At 46.0% G+C, this 18,352-nt stretch overlaps 1 protein-coding gene across 2 annotated transcripts in view; it reads left to right on the top strand.

Annotated features, from left to right (window-relative positions):
- Positions 1-5,686, top strand: part of BCL2L13 (BCL2 like 13) — a 103,993-nt gene extending 98,307 nt beyond the window's left edge. For both annotated transcript variants that reach the window (XM_029599845.1, XM_029599846.1), the window contains exon 7: positions 1,115-5,686. In XM_029599845.1, coding sequence (XP_029455705.1) covers positions 1,115-1,978 — 864 coding nt within the window. In that variant the 3' untranslated portion in view covers positions 1,979-5,686. The remainder of the gene's footprint in view (positions 1-1,114) is intronic.
- The last annotated feature ends 12,666 nt before the right edge of the window (positions 5,687-18,352 follow it).

Genomic DNA, 18,352 nt, shown 5'->3' with positions numbered 1-18,352 from the left:
ACACCTGATGCTCGGTGTGAATTAGTAAAGGCAGGGTTGCATACAAGTTTTCTCCAAATGTGAGCGGTGAGGGCAGGATCCCAATTTCCTGACCCGAACCCCCCCCCCCCCCCCAGGCCTCCTTACTCTCTCCCCCAGCATCAACCCCCTGCCTCTTATCCCCTTCCCCAGCATACTTCCTCTTTCCTGCCCCAACATCCTCTCTTCCTCTCTCCCCCAGCATTTGTCCCCTGCCTTTTTCTTCCCCCATCCCTAGCATCTACTCCCGTTTCTTAACCCCCATATTTCCAGTATCCTCTCCCCTCTCTCTTAGCCCATCCTCCTAGTCTCAGCATCTGCGACTTGTCTTCCCCTCTCCCACCCCACTGCTGTCACCTCATCCGCTTGTTCCTCCTGTCTACTTCCTGGACAAAATACTGGCTTAGCAGTAGAGCTGCTGCCAGCCTTTCTCCCTCTCTGTGGGCTGGCATTGCTTGTCTGCTGATCTTGCATTTAACAAGATCAGCAATGCAAAAAGTGTCAGCCCGGGTCCTGTTGCTCCTTCCGATCTCCCGCTGAGGATCTGCAAGGTCTGAAGTGTGGCAGCTTTAATGAAACCTGCTCAGCTTCTCAGGGCATACAGGCACCACAGGGCCGGCAGCATCCCTTGTTCAGTGGCGCCCAGGGCAACCACCCTGCTCATCCTACCCGAAAGCTGGCCCTGTGCAGCTTCGAGGTACCAAACAAGTTAGTTTCTTCGAAATTTTGGGACCTCTTGCTGGTTTGTCACATCCAGGATATCAGGAAACTGTTGAGGGGCCAGAGGCTCTTGAATAGGTATGTAAGGAGCACAAATGTTTTTCTTAAGTGTTATTTTTCTTTCTGATGTTTATAGTACAGTCATAGGGAATAATTCAACTCAGCCAGTTCTTGAATCAGCTAGATTTAAAATTTCCTTTTGAAAATGGGACTGTGATCTCCAATTCCCCATTGGTATATCTTGATAGAATGGTATTCTGTTGCTTTCCTAGTGCTTAGAAATAACAACATTGTCTGGATCTGCAGCTGCTTTTCTGGGTTATTTAGGTTTTGAACACAATGCTTATTGGCTGATTTTTCTTCCTGTCTTCTCTAGGGTACGGTCTTTAGTTTGGATTTAGAAGAGGAAGAGGACCAGGGGCTCATTGCTGAAGACAGCAATGATATCTACATCTTGAGCCCCCCGGATTCTTTGACTGTAACCACCTCTTGGCAGTCGGAAAGTTTGCCAGTCTCATTGACGAGCCAGAGCTGGCAAACAGAGAGCTTGCCCGTATCCCTTGGACCAGAATCTTGGCATCAAGTAGCAATGGATCCTGAAGAGGTCAAGAGCTTGGACAGCAATGGAGGTGGGGAGGAAAGAAGTGAAAACAACTCTTCCAACTCTGACATCGTTCATGTGGAGAAAGAAGAGATAACAGATGTGTTTGAGGAAGCTGCGGCAGCTACTGTGGCAAAAGCAGTGTTTGTGGCAGCAGAGACTTATAAAATGCAGGAGCTCATGAGAGCAAGGGTGGCATCAAATCTAGACCAGACAGCGTCTGCCCCGCTTCCAGAGCTGCACCCTTCCGTTATTGCTCAGGCAGAAGAAAAAGAAATCCCTGTTGTACCCTCATTTGTGGAACATGAAAAAAAGAAGAGAAGAATGGTTACACCGATTGAAGCCAAGTTCCCTGTACCAGGCAAATGCCTGACAAAAGCAGGCAGTGATGAGGAAAAGAAAACATTGGAATCTAAACAGATCTTAATTGCTAAGGAAGAAAAAACTGAGGTGGGGAGGGAGAGATGCCCTAAGGTTTCACCAAGCTTAGCAAAAGACAAAAAAGTGGTAGCTTCTGCAGGCGATGAGAAATCATTCCTATTTCCAGAAGGAAAATCTCTGCTGCTGTATGGTGGAGCAGCAGCTGTCTTTGCAATATTGGCTGTAGCAGTGCTGCTGGCAATGAGGCGAAAGAAGTGAATCCCTCACAGAAGGAAAACTTTGCATCTGATTGGGTTAACAGAGGTTGAGCTGCTGATTGGACGCTTATGTAGCTTTAAGAGTGATGAAGGGAGGGAATATTTCATTAGGATAAGTCTGTGGCAATCATACTTTCAGGGGAAAGGTGGTAGGAAGGGAGAGAGACTCTTTACTCAGAAAACAGTGTTATTTTGAAATATTAATTGCTAACAAAGTGTTTTGTTTTTTTTTGGGGGGGGGATAGGAGGTTTGTATACAACAGAAAATATTAAGTAGTAGGAGACAGCTGCAGAAGGTTAGTGGCTCAAAAAGCTGCTCAGTTTCTGTCTTGTTTTTTTCCCCCCTCCTAAACTGTTTTCTGCCACTCTTCATAGCTGTTCTGCTTTTTCTCACCTTGCAAAGATTCCAGTTCAGGTATCCTAAATCTCTTTTTACGGTCCTGTAATTGTGTCCATGATCAGTTCATTTTTTTTCTTTTCTTTCACACCATGCCAGGTTTCTGGATTTGATTTCAGGTGAAAATAATTTTTTTTTTTTAACAGAGCACTCTCTTGGACAGCATTTAAGGGTTGTTAAAGTTTCTGTGAAGCCCTGCTCCTGTCCTTTCTTGGCGCACACATGCTTACATCTGTACACTCCCATTTTCTTGCTGATAGTGGAAATGCTATCTTTCTGTGCCATGTGATATCGATATGTTTTTGTTTATAATTGACTGTCAAGGAGATAAAATGTTATATATGTGTATAGTGAATTTTATAGCTACAACTATTTGTTGGGCCATAAATACAGGCAGAACATGCATATCTTTGATTAAGGTAAGTGATTCTTTACTTCTTTCCACTTTTTTTTTTACTGCCCCCTCTCCACGCCCCGCAGCACATAATTTGCAACAATTGACTGCAGCTCACGTCTTTCTCTTCTTGTGTCCCAACCTAGACACGTTTTCTGACTGTGTATGATATCCTTGCAAAACGTATACAGGTTTCTGTGGATACACACAAAGGGGCTGAATTAACACAAGTTTGACACTTAGGAGCAGTAGCGCTGATTGTTAAGGCTTCAACTTGTTTTTATGGAAAACTCATGGATGTGATAAACTTTGACAGTTGCATCTCTTCACAGGTATCTAGATGAAAAACTGATAGAGGTAGGTGAGTTTGTAAACATCTGGAACTTCTCCAGATGTTTAAATGTCCCAGGCAGAACTTGCTTGTCATGTGACTTGCCGAAGCATAGAGCATCCAGAGCAATGAAATGACAAGCAGCATAAAAGGTCTACTGAAAATACAAATTGTATGGTACAAGGGTTTTTTGTTTTTTTTTTTTAGCATGGCGCAGTAGTATTTTAAAATACTTAACTTCCTAATGGGATATTTTTTGTTTGTTCCTTAAATATCTTTGTAGAGAATAAGAATTGGCAAGGAAGAGAACACTGGTATGCCTGATTTTAGACTCTCATTGCTTTTTTTTAAATATTACTATTGACTGGTAGCGTAGCACCACCATTGGAAAGATGGGGAGCCTTAGATTGATTTAAGTTGTTACAACCTTGCGGGATTCTCCACAACAGTTGTCATATGAACTTGGGTTTTGTTATAGGCAGTCCGTTGGTGTTGTTCCGTAGAACTATTTAGTGTGTTATGTAGGATAGCTCAGTTTGGCATTAGAAGGAATTTCTTCAAGAAAGCATAATGTACACGTTAACACTTCCAGAAAATTTAACTAAAACTTGCTCAGTCTTCCATCAGTTCTGATGCAGTCACCCGGAGATGATTTTGAAGTCACCCTTCCCATTTCTACTTTTCTGCTGGAGGGGAAGAATTTGGTGAGGTGATTACAGCAGGAGAAATACTGGAGTGTGGATAAGTAATACTGCTCCCTATAAATTTGAAAGGGCTCTTTTCAGCATCTATCCCTCTCCACCCCTTTAATAGCATGCAAGCCTGGGAAGTTTCGTTTGAAAATCCCTCCCGCCATAGCCTGTGCCTCAGGAAATCTTTTTACCCCACATACTTTGTGGGGTAAAAAGTATGCAAGTATGTGGGGTAAACAATATGCAAGGGTTTCAAAAAGCAATGCTTTTACCTACTTGAGCCAGCCCACACCTTTTTACCCATCCTCCCCAGGGAAATGTGCACAGGCTCTTGACATTGCAGGTATTTTTCAAAGGGTCCTTTTCCACAGATAAACACCCATTTACTTGCAGAAAATCCCTTTCTCCAGCGATAAAATATCTGTGACTAATTTGGTCTTGATACAGGGGTCTCTGATGCTTTGTATCCTAATACTGCTACTGAACGCTTTCTATAATGTGAGATTGCAGGTTATATAAACCTGCTTTGAAGACCTAGAAATGATAGTTTCCTGAATTATATTGTCCTTTGCAGAAATGACTGCCCTTGGGTACATGCATGTTTTGAATTAAATGTCAAATGACAGCTAATGGGTTTGGGATAAATGATACATATTTATGCGCACGGTGCAACTAAAGAGAACCTTTGAACAGTACACATCTTGTTCCTTATAGCGAGAGAATTCTTTATCACACATTTGTATGTGCTTTACATACAGTACTGGAAATATTTGGGGTAATTCAGTAGGTAACCTTAGCGGACTACAGTAATTTCGATAGTGCACCCTATGGTCCAGAATTAATTTTCTTTTGCTTCACACTATACTCTTTGAACCCCTATACTTATTTTTTGTACACTAGCACAAAACTATAGATTTTTCTTCTATACTTAAAATGATTTTCCTTATCAAATGTTTTAATTTGCTGTTGTATCTAATAGATGTGCCTAGTACCTTTGTAAACAATCACGATGTAATAGATTGGTATTTATGGAAGAACAAAAAAAAACCCAAATTATACATTAGTTTGTGTTTAAACTGTTTAATTTATTAATTAAACTGATTAAATGAGTACAGTGCATTGCTGCAAAGTATGATTTCAGTTAATAAGCTCCTTATTGGTAATCTGTACATATTGTAGAAAGACTGGTTGGCCTACACTTTGTAGACATTTTAAAAATTCCTAAATAAGCATTTGGTATAAAGACAGGCATAGTTATTTCTCAACACTGTTAGCACTAAACAATCTGAGGATAGGAGATAGGTGAAGTAGATTCTCAGAGGAATGTATTTGCCTAAACCTCGCTCATATTTCTCTCTCCCCCAGAATTGGCTTTATTACTGCTGATGTATGTTTAATTGCCTAGAATAAAATAATTCTGTGTGATTCGAATAGCATGATCCTTGATCTTGATGCTGGAGCATTATGTCCATGATTGAATCACATCAATATTTTGTATTTTTATTTCCTTTAAATTCTCTCTAGTTAGAAAACTCACTATACTTGAAAAGCTGATTGTCACCATTTTGTTGATTTTCTATAGAACATTTAATTTTTACTCCTAGAAAACTGTTAAATTGTCAATTTTTTTTTTGTTTTTACATTTGAAGACTCAAAACCTGATCATAGCTGCCTTGTCTCCTCCTTATCTTTTATTGTGTGTAAAATATGATGTAGGAAGACTGCCAGACTGTTAACCTAAGCTCTTTGCTATATTGTATAGCTATGACTGCAGTGCACACATCACGAATACCTCTAGAATGTATGTTTGCTCCAGGAACTTGGAACCTACTCTTGCTCTGCTTAGCAGTGCTAGTTTATAGGACTGTATTAAATCTTTTAAGTTTTCAATAATACTTCTGATATCTTGTAATCTCATGTTTTTTTAATCACAAAAGACTGCTTGCTTTAAGTAGTCTAATGAATTGTTTTATCCAATAAGCATTCATGACTGCAAAGAGGATTAAGTGACCTTTGAATCTAGATATTAGCCATGAATTTGACAACTGCTTCTTGGCTCTGTTAATAAAATTTGTGATATGCCAACGCTACTTCCTACCGCTGATGTTTACGAATAAGGAAAACTTTTTCAAAACTTTTCTGATTTAACAAACTTGATATTTGAATTCAGCTTTCAGGAGGCAGAACCTGTTAATTTAAAATAGGTTTATAGAGAATTATAGAAAATGCTGACTTGTGCTGGGAGAGAGAGAAGTACTGATTTATAGTTGGGATGAAGGTGAATGGGAATTATTAAATATCTCCAGTGTGGACACCTAGCTGTTTAGGGAATTTTCAAGTTAAATTGCATTGTATTTTTCATGACTGCTTTTCTCTGGGGGGTTTTTGGTTTTTTTTTTGCATAGGCTGAAAAACACAAGCAGCAGGGCAAGTGCTATGAAGCCCTTGTAACACCTTCCAAATATGCAACATTAAATCTAATCTCTTCCTAGCAGCAAGTAGCTCTTCCCTTTATCCAAGGTGATGGACTAAGCATATTCCCTATGAAAACAAAATGGGAATAAACCCTTACTTCATATCTATCAATACAGATAACATAAAATAGAAATCTAAGGAAAAAAATGCAGTGTCAGGCTGAAGCAGATTACCACCCTATGGTGGCGCTCATATTCCAGTGAGGCAAGGGTTTCACAACCCAGCAGCAGAGTGAGACTAAAAGAGGAGGTTGCTTTGCCTTTTTGTTTTGGGCAGAAGGACATAAGAATAATGTGCTCTGTGTCACATCTAACTCCAGAGAACTGTGAGAATTCACAAATTGTTAAATGCGTCACAAAGACCTCCACCAGCATGTTGTGTTCAGTATGTTGGTAAATGTGAGAGGGTTATGGTGAGGTAATGGACAGCCTATTGCAATGTAATAAAACATTATCTGTCTTACAAATCAGTGCATGCAGCTGTCCTCCTTAGTATCACCTGAAACTTGTGTATGCTGTTGGTTAACAAAGAAATGAATAATGTGTTTCCACTGTCATGGACATGTAATGTCCCATCACTGATAGTGTATATGTATATTGCATCCTCTCCTGTTCTCACTCTGTGGTGGGCTGCAACTGTAAGACTACTCTCAGGTTGCACTTTAATAAAATGGTACAGTTTTCAAAAAAAAGAAAAAAAAAGGCTGTTTTTCTTGCAACTACATTGTGGCCAGGGGCATGTCGATTTTAACAACTCAAACGCTGCTGAACCTGGCATGCTCCAAGAACATGTATAGTCTGGTGCCATTTGCTTTGTAAAGCACTGGATGCTTTATTAAAAGAAAAGGGCATAGGATGTATATTCTAGGGCTAGAAACAGTGAAAACAGCATGTAAAACCAAGCCTGATGAAGGAGAGGTCTTTATCAGAGTAAAGAAGAAAACTTCTGGAGCAAACCTGAAAGCAAAAACACTGGCTTTAGGGTAGAAAGAGCCAATATGTCAGATGGCTAAGTAGTATTGTAGCTAATTTGTAGACTAATCACTTATCACAGGATAGGAGAACTATTGCCTGCTTGATATTTTCCTATATTGTTAAAACCTCAAAGCAAATAAAAGATAAAACAATACAACAGATACAGGTGCATACACCCTTGCTTTACTTATAGTAAAGCAAAGTTGCTTACCTGTAACAGGTATTCTACATCACAGCAGGATGTTAGTCCTCACAGATGGGTGACATCATCAGATGGAGCCCTGTCACAGAACACTTTTGTCAAAGTTTCTAGAACTTTGACTGGCACACTGAGCATGCCCAACATGCCACTAAGCCTGTGGCCACAGGGGGTCCCCTTCAGTCTTGTTTTGTAACAAAAAAAAAAAAACACGAGCGGAAAAATAAAGTAAGAAAATGTAAGCAAACCCAACTCTGCGGGGTGGCGGGCGGGTTTCGTGAGGACTAACATCCTGCTGTCCTGGGAGAACACCTGTTACAGGTACGCAACTCTGCTTTCTCCCAGGACAAGCAGGATGGTAGTCCTCACATATGGGTGAATAGCAAGCTGCAGGCTGTCCCTGGAACACCCCGGGCCAATAAGCACCCAATAACATGCAACAGGCACAACAGGGGTGCTGTTGGCAACAAGGGGGCAGCCTGAATACCATACTGGGCCCTAGCTAGGAAGACAGACTGGCCAAAGACACTATCCTGTCGACCATCCTTATCCAGACAGTAATGGGCTGCGAAGGTATGAAGGGAACTCCACGTTGCAGCCTTGCAGATCTCGGAGTTAGGGACTGCCTGGAAATGTGCCACTGACACTGCCATGGCCCTTACTGAGTGCGCTTTAACTTGGCCCTCAAGCGGAAGGCCTGCTTGCTGGTAGCAGAAAGCAATACAGTCCGCCAATCAACTGGAGAGGGTCTGCTTGACCACCCCAACTCCCAGTCTATTTTTGTCGAAGGAGACAAAGAGTTGGGTGGACTGCCTGTTGTGGGCTGTGGTGCGGTCTAGATAAAAGGTTGAGAGCATGTTTGCAGTCCAAGGTATGCAGAACCCGCTTACCTGGGTGTGAGTGTGGTCTCGGGGGGAAAAAGGTGGGCAACACAATGGACTGATTTAGGTGGAAGTCAGTCACTATCTTAGGCAGTAAATTAGGGTGAGTGCGCAGTACCACCCCTATCGTGGAAGAATTTCGTGTAAGGCGGATAGGTCACTAGGGCCTGCAGCTCACTGACTCTGAGAGCAGAAGTAACCGCCACAAGGAAGAGAACCTTCCAAGTGAGGTGCTTGAATTCGCAGGAGCTCCAACTGAGGCCACATGAGCCTTGCCGCGCTATGTTGAGGTCCCAGGCCACCACAGGACGTAATGGAGGCTTCAATTGAAGTAAGCCTCTCATGAAGCACCCCACTAAGGGTTGCACCCTCACTGGGGTGTCACTCACCCCTCAGTGGTAGGTGCTGTCAGTTGTATCTGGATTGAGGTTGTCAGTAGACCAGACTCCAAAAGGCACCAGAGGTAGTCCAAAAGCCTCTGTGTGGGGCAGGAGAAGGGGTCAAGGCCTTCCTGCGTGCACCAAGCGGAGAACCTTTTCCACTTCGCCTGACACGATTTCCTCGTGGAAGGCTTTCGTGAAGCTACTAGAACCCGTGAGACATTATCAGAAGGTCGAGGGGCCATAGTATTAGCCTTTCAACATCCAGGCTGGTAGGGACAGCGACCGGAAGTTCGGGTGGCGCAGCCTGCCCTAATCCTGCATGCTGCCCAGGCGAATGGGATATCAGACCTGACGCGGCCAATGTGGGGCTATGAGGATCATTTGTATTTATTTATTTAGTGCTTTTTTTTTATACCGACATTCATGATACAGATCATATCATATCTGTTTACAGTGAACAGGGGGTTATAACAATAACTAACATAGAGGAAAAGGTAAAAGTTACAATAAAACAAGAGTACTGGAACTAGGAGCCTCGGTCCTGCTGTAGCTTCACGCGAGTCTTGTCTCTTAGTGGAATCGGAGGGTACAAATATAGGAGGCCCGCAAGTGGTGGTGGTGAAGGCATCCACGGCCGGTCTCCCTCAGTCCCTATGTAGGGAGCAGAATCTGTCCATCTTGTGGTTCGGTGAGGACGCAAAGAGATCTACGTCTGGCTGACCCCAGCTGCAGAAGATCCTGGCCGCTACACAGGGGTTTCGGGACTACTCGTGGGGCTGGAATGTCCGGCTGAGGCAGTCCGCCACTACGTTCTCTGTGCCTGCCAGGTAGATGGCTCCCAGGAGCATTGAACACAACAGGGCCCAGGCCCAAATCTGTGCCACCTCTTAGCAGAGCAGATAGCCTGTGCCCCCGTTTGTTCACGTACCACATGGCTACCTGGTTGTCCATCTGGATCAAGACGACCTTGTTGGACAGGCAGTCCTGGAAGGCGTACAGGACATACCACATCACCCGGAGTTCCAGGAAGTTCATCTGGCAGGCCGCCTCAGCTCTTGACCATACCCTTTGTGTCTGCAGGCTGTTGACATGGGCTCCCCAGCCTATGCCATGGTCAAGGTCACCTGAGCAGCCAGGGGCTGAAAGGGAAGTTCCTTGCTCAAGGTGGATTCCTACGCCAAGCAGGCGAGGGAGAGCTGGAGCAGGTTGGTTATATAGGCACATGCTGAGAGTTTGAGTGGCTTGGTGCCACTGAGACCACAGGGTCCACTGCGTGACCCTCATAGCTAGGCGGGCCAGTGGGGTGACATGCACAGACTGTCTTGTGACCCAGCAACTTCAGGAGCAAGTGGGCCGAGGCCATCTGCCGGTGGCAGATGGATCTGGCCAGGGTGGCTATGCGGTCGCCGGGGAGGAATGCCTTGACTACCGTGGTGTCCAGGTCTGCTCCTATGAAGGTCAGTCGCTGGGACTGAGTCAGCTGGGATTTCGGGTAGTTGACAAGAAACCCCAGTGACAGGAGGGTTAGTGTCATATTGAGGGACTGAAGGACCCCTTCCTTTGACAAACTCTTGATGAGCCAATCGTCCAGATATGGGAACGCATGTACCCCATTGGGCGCAGATGTGCTCCCACCACTGCCAGGGACTTCGTGAAGACCTGGGGCTCAGAGGTTAGCCCGAAGGGAAGGACCCTGTACTAAAAGTGTTGGTGGCCAACTACAAAGCACAGATATTTGCGATGAAGTGGAAAAATCAATGTGCGCGTAAGCGTCCTGTAGATCCAGAGAGCAAAACCATTCCCCTTGATGCAGAAACGGGTGCCCAAGGACACCATTCAGAAACCGTTCTCTGCGAAGGAACCTGTTTAAAGCTCAAAGATAAAGGATGGGATGGAGGCTGCCTGTCCTTTTTGGGATGAGAAAATAGCGGGAGTAGAACCCTCAACCCCGCTGAGCCTGAGGAACTGGTTCCATGGCTCTGGATTGTAGCAGTGCCAAGATTTCTAACTTTAGTGTCACTGTGGGTTCCACAAGGCTCCATGCTGGGGAGGGTGGGGAGTCTGGTGGAACAGTGAGGAAATGTAGGTGGTAACGTTGAGCTACGATGGACAATACCCATCGCTCAGTGGTTATTGGGAACCAATGGTTGATGAAGAGGCAGAGATGACCTCCTACAGGTGGGTTGGATGACGGGGGCAGAGGGGACTGGTTTCTGCTCTCTGGATGCCAATCAAAACCCAGCTGCAGGCCCAGGGTGGGGAGCTGGTTGAGCTCTAGGTGCTCTCTGCTGGAAAGGGTGCCCTCTTTGGGCGGACCGAGCAACACGAGCACGGGAGGCTTGTAAAATTGCTTTCTGGTATCCTAATGTGGACCTCTATGGGTCACTGAGGAGGCATCAGAGGTGGCAGTGGATAGTGATACAGGGTCTCATGGTGGTCCTTGAGTTGGGACACTTTGTCATGGATTTTGTCCTCATACAGGTTTTCTCCTGTACAGGGGACATCAGCCAATTTTTCCTGGACTTCTGCATGAAGGACTGAGGCCTTTAGCCAGACCCACGGTCTGCCACTAATGCCTGCTGCTGAGACCCTTGACGATGTCTCAAAAATGTCAAAGGCCACCCTCACTTCATGTTTACCAGCCTCCAAATCTTTCTGAGGTAAAAATTTGGAAGAAAACTTTGAAGTATTATGTGTGAGGAAAAAATTCTCACAATGCTCCCGTAACCACGAGGCAATCGCTGCGCAGAAAGAGAGAGACTGAAGGGGGGAAACTGTGTGGCCATGGGGTTAGTGGCATGCTGGGCATACTCAGTGTGCTAGTCAAAGTTCTAGAAACTTTGATAAAAGTGTTCTGGGACAGGGCTCCATCTGATGATGTCACCCATCTGTGAGGACTACCATCCTGCCTGTCGTGGGAGAAAAGATGTTCTTTCAGAGGCTAATAGGATGTAAGCTCTCAACAGGGGTGAGATTATGAGTCCAGTATGGAGATTATATTCAAAAGCTTCTAGAAGCTTTTGGCATGCTCAGCTGAGCATGTGCAGCCTTTGAGTTCTTGTATAGCTATTCCAGTGAACCAAATTCAAGGCAGGTGCGTACTGTGAGGATTTCTTGCTGTCCTTTGAGAAAGCAAATGTTGCTTGCCTGTAACAGGTGTTCTCATAGGACAGCAGGATGTTAGTCCTCACATATGGGTGACATCACAGGATGGAGCACAATCACAGAACACTTTTGTCAAAGTTTCTAGAACTTTGACTGGCACCTACTGGGCATGCCCAGTATGGCACCAAACCAGCAGCCAGCAGGGGTCCCCCTGTCTTGTTTAAAGCTACAGGAAGTACCGAAAAATAAAATAAGAAAAAGTAACGAACCCAACACCGTGTGGCGGCAGGCGGGTTTCATGAGGACTAACATCCTGCTGTCCTGTGAGAACACCTGTTACAGGTAAGCAACATTTGCTTTCTCACAGGACAAGCAGGATGGTAGTCCTCACATATGGGTTAGTACCGAGCTGAGGATGTCCGGGTATGTACCAAATGTACCCAAAGACTTGCAACAGGCACAACAACTGGGGTGGAATTTGGTAGAGGGCATCCTGAACCCTAACGGGCAGGCGGAAGGGTGTTGGTACATCAAGTTGCAAAAAGGTTGCGCAAGACAGATTGGCCGAATATGGAATCTTGTCTTCCAGCCTTATCCAAACAATAATGGGCTGTGAAGGTATGGAGAGAACTCCAGGTATCAGCCCTGCAAATGTCAGAAAGTGGCACTGAACGTAGGTGTGCTACTGAAGTCGCCATGGCCCTCACAGAGTGTGCTTTAACACAGTCTTGAAGTGGAATGCCTGCTTGCTGATAGCAAAAAGATATGCAGTCCGCTAACCAGGAGGAGAGTCTGCTTACCCACAGGCTGCCCCAATTTGGTGAAATGGAAAGAGACAAACAATTGAGTGCGTTTCCTGTGGGCAGCCGTAGGGTCTAGATAGAACATCAGAGCCTGTTTACAGTCAAGGGTAGGCAGAGCCTGTTCTGGATTGGAGTGGGGCTTGGGAAAGAAGGTAGGTAGTATAATGTATTGATTAAGATGAAACTCCGATACTACCTTGGGTAAGAACTTAGGGTGAGTGCGGAGTACTGCCCGGTCCTGCAGAAGTTTAGTGTAAGGCGGATAGGTAACTAGGGCCTGTAACTCACTAACTCTGCATTATTGCCAATAGGAATATCACTTTCCATGTGAGAAAGTGAAGATCACAGGATTGGAGAGGCTCGAATGGTGGTTTCATGAGCCAACCTAAGACCAGATTAAGGTCCTAAGAAGGGGCCGGAGGACACAGTGGAGGCTTGAGGTGAAGCAAGCCTTTCAGAAAATGTGTTAAGAGGGGTTGTACCGAAATAGGAACGTCCCCCACACCTTTATGGAAGGCGGCTACCGCACTGACATGCATTCTAATGGAGGAAGTTTTTAGACCTGACGTTGACAAGTGCCATAGATAGTCTAGAAACTTCGAGGTGGAACAGGTAAAGGGATCAAGGGATTGAGAAAACACCATGATTTAAACCTGTTCCAGTTGTAGAGGTAAGACTTTCTCATGGAAGACTTCCGTGAAGCAATCAGGACACGGGAAACTGGCTCCGAAAGGTTTAAGTGGCTGAAGAATTAACCTTTCAACATTCAGGCCGTCAGGGACAAAGCTTGAAGATTGGGGTGGCGCAGGCACCCGTTGTGCTGAGTGATCAGAAGCAGGTCCATTCCCAAGGGAATGTGCCTGCGAATGGAGAGATCCTGAAGTATTGGAAACCACACTTGACGAGGCCAGTGAGGTGCCATCAGGATCATGCATCTTTTGCCTGACGTAACTTCACGAGAGTCTTCTAGAGAAGTGGAAGTGGAGGGAATGCATATAGGAGACTGGCTGCCCATGAGAGGGAGAACACATCTCTTGGCTGAGAGTGTTTGCTTGCGAGTGAGAGAGCAAACGTTCTCTACCTTGCAGTTTTGAGGTGACGCAAAAAGGTCTATGCAAGGATGACCCCAACGTTGGAATATTGCATCCGCTACTGAGGGGTTGAGGGACTACTTGTGCGGATGGAAAGCACGACTTAGGTTGTCCGCCAACACATTGTCCACTCCCGGCAAATAGGTGGCCCTAAGGTACATCGAGTGGGAGAGGGCCTCCGCCCATATCTGCGCAGCTTCCTGACACAGTAGGAAGGAGCCCGTCCCTCCCTGTTTGTTGATGTATCACATGGCCACTTGGTTGTCCGTCTGAATCAGAATGACCTGATTGGAAAGGTAATTCTGAAATACCCTGAGAGCATATCTGATTGCTCAAAGCTCCAGGAAATTGATTTGGTGTTTGGCTTCCTCTGGAGACCAAGTTCCTTGTGTTTGCAAATCAGCAACATGGGCTCCCCAGTCGAGGTTGGAAGCATCGGTGGTGAGAATTATTTGAGGGGCTGGAGCCTGGAAGGGCAGGCCTTGGAGGAGATTGATCTGATTTTTCCACCAGGCTAGAGACTGACGGAGTGAGTCGGTGATATGGATAGTGGTCGATAGAGGTTGGACGGACTGAGTCCATTGTGACCTTAGAGTCCACTGCATGACTCATATGGCCAAGTGGGCCATTTATGTTACCTGTACTGAGGACGCCATGTGTCCCAGTAGGATGAGGAAGTGGCATGCAGTCGTATGGCGTTGAGACTGTAGCTGGTGTGCGAGAGAGATGAGTGAGAGCTCGCTGTCGAGGCAGAAATGCCTTTGCCTGCAAGGTGTCAAGTCTGCCCCTATGAATGATAGTTTGAGATGGGACTAAGCAGGATTTTGCATAGTTGACGAGAAATCCTAGCGAAATCAGTGTGTAAAGTAAGACGTAGGGACGACAGAGCAGCTTGCTGAGTGGGAGCCCAGATCAACCAATCGTCTAGATTGGGGTAGATGTGAACACCTTGAGACCTGAGGAAGGCTGCTACTACTATGAGACACTTGGTGAAGACTCATGGTGCAGATGCCAGGCCGAATGGGAGCACTCTGTATTGATAGTGCTTGGGGCCTACCAAAAACCTCAGGAACCTGCAATGAGATGGATTTAACGCAATATGTGCGTACGCATCTTGGAGATCGAGAGAGCAGAGCCAGTCTCCTCTTTGCAGAAGAGGAAGGAGGGAACCCAAGGTTACCATCTTGAACTTTTTGCGATGGAGGTACTTGTTGAGGGCACGTAGGTCCAGAATTGGACGAACTCCACCTGATTTTTTGGGGATTAGAAAGTACCGGGAATAGAATCCTAGGCCTTGTTGGGAGTAGGGCCCTGGTTCTATTGCTCTGGACTGGAGGAGGAGGGAAATCTCCTGTTCCAGGAGTAGTGAGTGGTCGGATGTTCTCCATGTTGGTAGAGGTGGAGTCCGGTGGAATGGAAAGAAAGTTCAGGTGATAACCTTGAGAGATTATGGCAAAGACCCACTGGTCTGAGATGATTGTGTGCCACCTGTTGAAATGGCACAATTGACCTCCCACTGCTATCTGAGGTAGTGAAAACTGGCTGCTGCTTTCTATGCAGGAGTCAAAAGCCAGAAGCCGGGCCCGGCTGAGGAGCTGCTTGAGGCTTTTGTTTACGAGGTTGACGAGACTGTGCCTTTTGGAAAGGTCTCGTGGAACGAATTCTAGACTGGTGGATAGGATTTCTTTGGATGGAAGAAAGACTTTTTAGTATCCTTCCTGAATGGCTGTTTGGAGGAATACTCAGAGGGCATCAGAGAGAGCTGGCAAAGGGTCTCATGATGGTCCTTGAGTTCCACCACTGTTCGCTGAATCTGTTCGCCAAACAGATTATCTGATCTGCCCTGCATAGGGAGACAATCTGTCTTGTACTTCAGGGCGCAAGTCCGAAGACTTGACCCGGGCCCATCTTCTTGCCGAAATAGCAGTTGTAGATACCCTGGAAGCGGTGTCGAAGATATCATAAGAGGATCTTATTTCATGCTTCCCTGCCTCGAAACCCTTGTGTACCAGGGTTTGAAGCTGTTCCTGGAATTGCTGAGGCAGGGACTCTGCAAAGTCCTGTATCTGCTTGAATAAGACCCTGTTGTACTGGGTCATATACAGCTGGTAGGAGGTGATCTGAGAGATAAGCATTGATCCCTGGAAGACACGCCGCCAATGGCATCCAGGAATTTCTTTCCTTACCTGGGGGAAAGGAAGAGTGGGGTTTTGATCTTTTTGCCCTTTTTTGGGCAGATTCTACAACCACAGCTTGGTGATCCAGCTGAGGTTTTTGGAATCCTGGGGCTGACTGGACCAAATAAGTGGTATCAGCTTTTCTGTTGACTGGAGCAACAGAACCAGGGTGTTCCTAGTTCTTTTTGAGGAGATCCAAAAGAACCTGGTGAATAGGGTGGGAGGTTATTGCCTTGGGAGCATCCAGGAATTGTAACAGCTCCATCAATGGTTGTCTGTCATCTTGTTCAGTCTGCAGTTGGAAGGGAACCAATTCAGACATTTCCTTCACAAAATTTATGAACGATAGGTCCTCTGGAGGAGAACGCTTTCAGTAGGAGAAAGTGGCGATGGCAAGTCATCAGTGTCTTGAGTAGAATCATCTGTCCAGGTGTCATAGGGATCAGGACCTGCCCCTCTAGGAGCCTGAGAAGGATGGGACGATGGTATTCCTGAAGGTCCCAGTCTAGGCTCCGAAGGCATCGAGGGAAGTACTGGAGGCACCAATGAAGGCATAGAGGGCACTGGTGTAGACATCGATGGATGGATCGGTGGCGCTGATGGGTGCATCGATGGATGAGGCATTGGAAGAACTCCCAATGGAGTAATGCGGAACGGTGTTTCCCCTCCCGATGACAGGGTAAGTGGGGAGGGCACATGAGCCATCGGTGACCCAGGGTTTATCGGTGGAAAAGTGGCTATGAGCGCTTCCATCTTCGAGAGCAGTGGTGCCAGGGCTGCCAGAATTGGATCGGTGGTCAGTTCCACAATCTGCACCGGTTTCGGTGTCGGAGGAACTTGGGAGTCTGTGCAGCGCTTTATCGATGGCCTCCTGAACCATCCGGTCCAGTTCTTCACTGAGACCTGGAGCAAGCAGCCCTGGCGCCGGAAGGGAAGAAGGAGGCAGAGGCATAGGTGGAGGGACCACCGTTAAAGGTGGAGTTGTGGCTCCTAATACCCGTCCGGGTGAGGGTTGCCTTAGTGACCCGGTCACAGAAGGGGTCGGTGCCTTTTCTGGATGGGGTTTCTTCGATGGCGAGGTCGATTTTCCTTCCTCAATGGTCTGAGCCTTGCGGTGTTTTCCGATGTTTCTCTCTACCATCCCCTTGGTCCTGAGGGGGAGTAGAGGTAGTCGAAAGCCGAGAAGTCATCGACGCCGGACAGTCACCAGCTGGTGGCCACTGCTGGCACGAAGTGGACTGTGCCGGTTCAGAGGACGTCGATGCAATAGACTGTGTGGGAGTTTGAGAATGGAAGAGTAGTTCCATTTTCTCCATGCTGGCTTTGTGACCTTTTGGTGTCATTAAGGCACATTTGGTGCAAATTAGGACATCATGTTCGCACCGGAGCCACATTACACAGACTTTATGCCGGTCTTTAATGGGCATGGTACGAATACAGTCTGGGCACAGACAGAACCCCGATGCCATGGCCTTTGAAAAATTTAGCTGCTATATGGCCGACAGCCAGTAGGCTGTGAGGGCCAAACTCAACGGGAAATGACTGAAAATGGGTAAAAACTTACCGGAGTACTGTGGCGTCAAAAGTTCGAAGGAGGGATCGCTGTGGGGTATGAAAGTTTTTAGTAAGTCCGTGAGGAAAATTCCTGTCAGCAATCGCTGTGGAGCTCCTTAACCCACATGGCTACTGCGTGGAAAAAAAAGACTGAAGGGGGACCCCCTGCTGGCATGCCCAGTAGGTGCCAATCAAAGTTCTAGAAACTTTGACAAAAGTGTTCCGTGATTGGGCTCCATCCTGTGATGTCACCCAAATGTGAGGATTACCATCCTGCTTGTCCTGTGAGAACACCTGTTACAGATCAGCAACTTTACTTTCTATGAGGACAAGCAAGTTTCTAACTCCTGATGCATAGGGAATCCCTAGTTTTAGACTGTCCAGAGCAAAAGAAAAGTGGAAAATGACCAAATGGGCAAAATAGTTGTGGTTGGTAACTGGACTTTTATTTCCCAAGTTGTCCCTCAAAAAAAAACAAAACAAAAAACTAATTGTCTGGGTTGGGGTAGAGTTGTACTCTAGCTCTCAAAAAATAAAACTCCACCCAAAAGACTGGCCATACCTACTGTTGCAGTGGACGTCCCTCTCCAAAAAAATAGTGAGCTGTGAATATATGGAAAGAAGATGCTGTTGCAGTTTTGTAAATATCCTTAATGGAAGCTGAGCTCACAGTATTAGAGCCACTAATGCTCTAATACTGTGAGCTTAATATGCCATGCTCGATTCAGGCCTGCCTATGTGTAACAGAAGGAGATCCAATCTGCTAGCAAAGTAGAAAGGATGCACTTGGCAACAGCAGTTCCAAGGTTGTTAGGCATCAGATGAAACAAAAAGCTGGGTGGATTTTGGAAGGGTGTCTTTGCTACATCGAAGGCCAAAACTCTTTTGCAATCGTAAGGTATACTTTTGTGAAGGCATG

This window comes from Rhinatrema bivittatum, chromosome 4 (assembly GCF_901001135.1).
Source record: "Rhinatrema bivittatum chromosome 4, aRhiBiv1.1, whole genome shotgun sequence".
In the NCBI taxonomy this organism is placed as follows: Eukaryota; Metazoa; Chordata; class Amphibia; order Gymnophiona; family Rhinatrematidae; genus Rhinatrema; species Rhinatrema bivittatum.
This window is presented reverse-complemented; position numbering and strand designations above follow the sequence as displayed.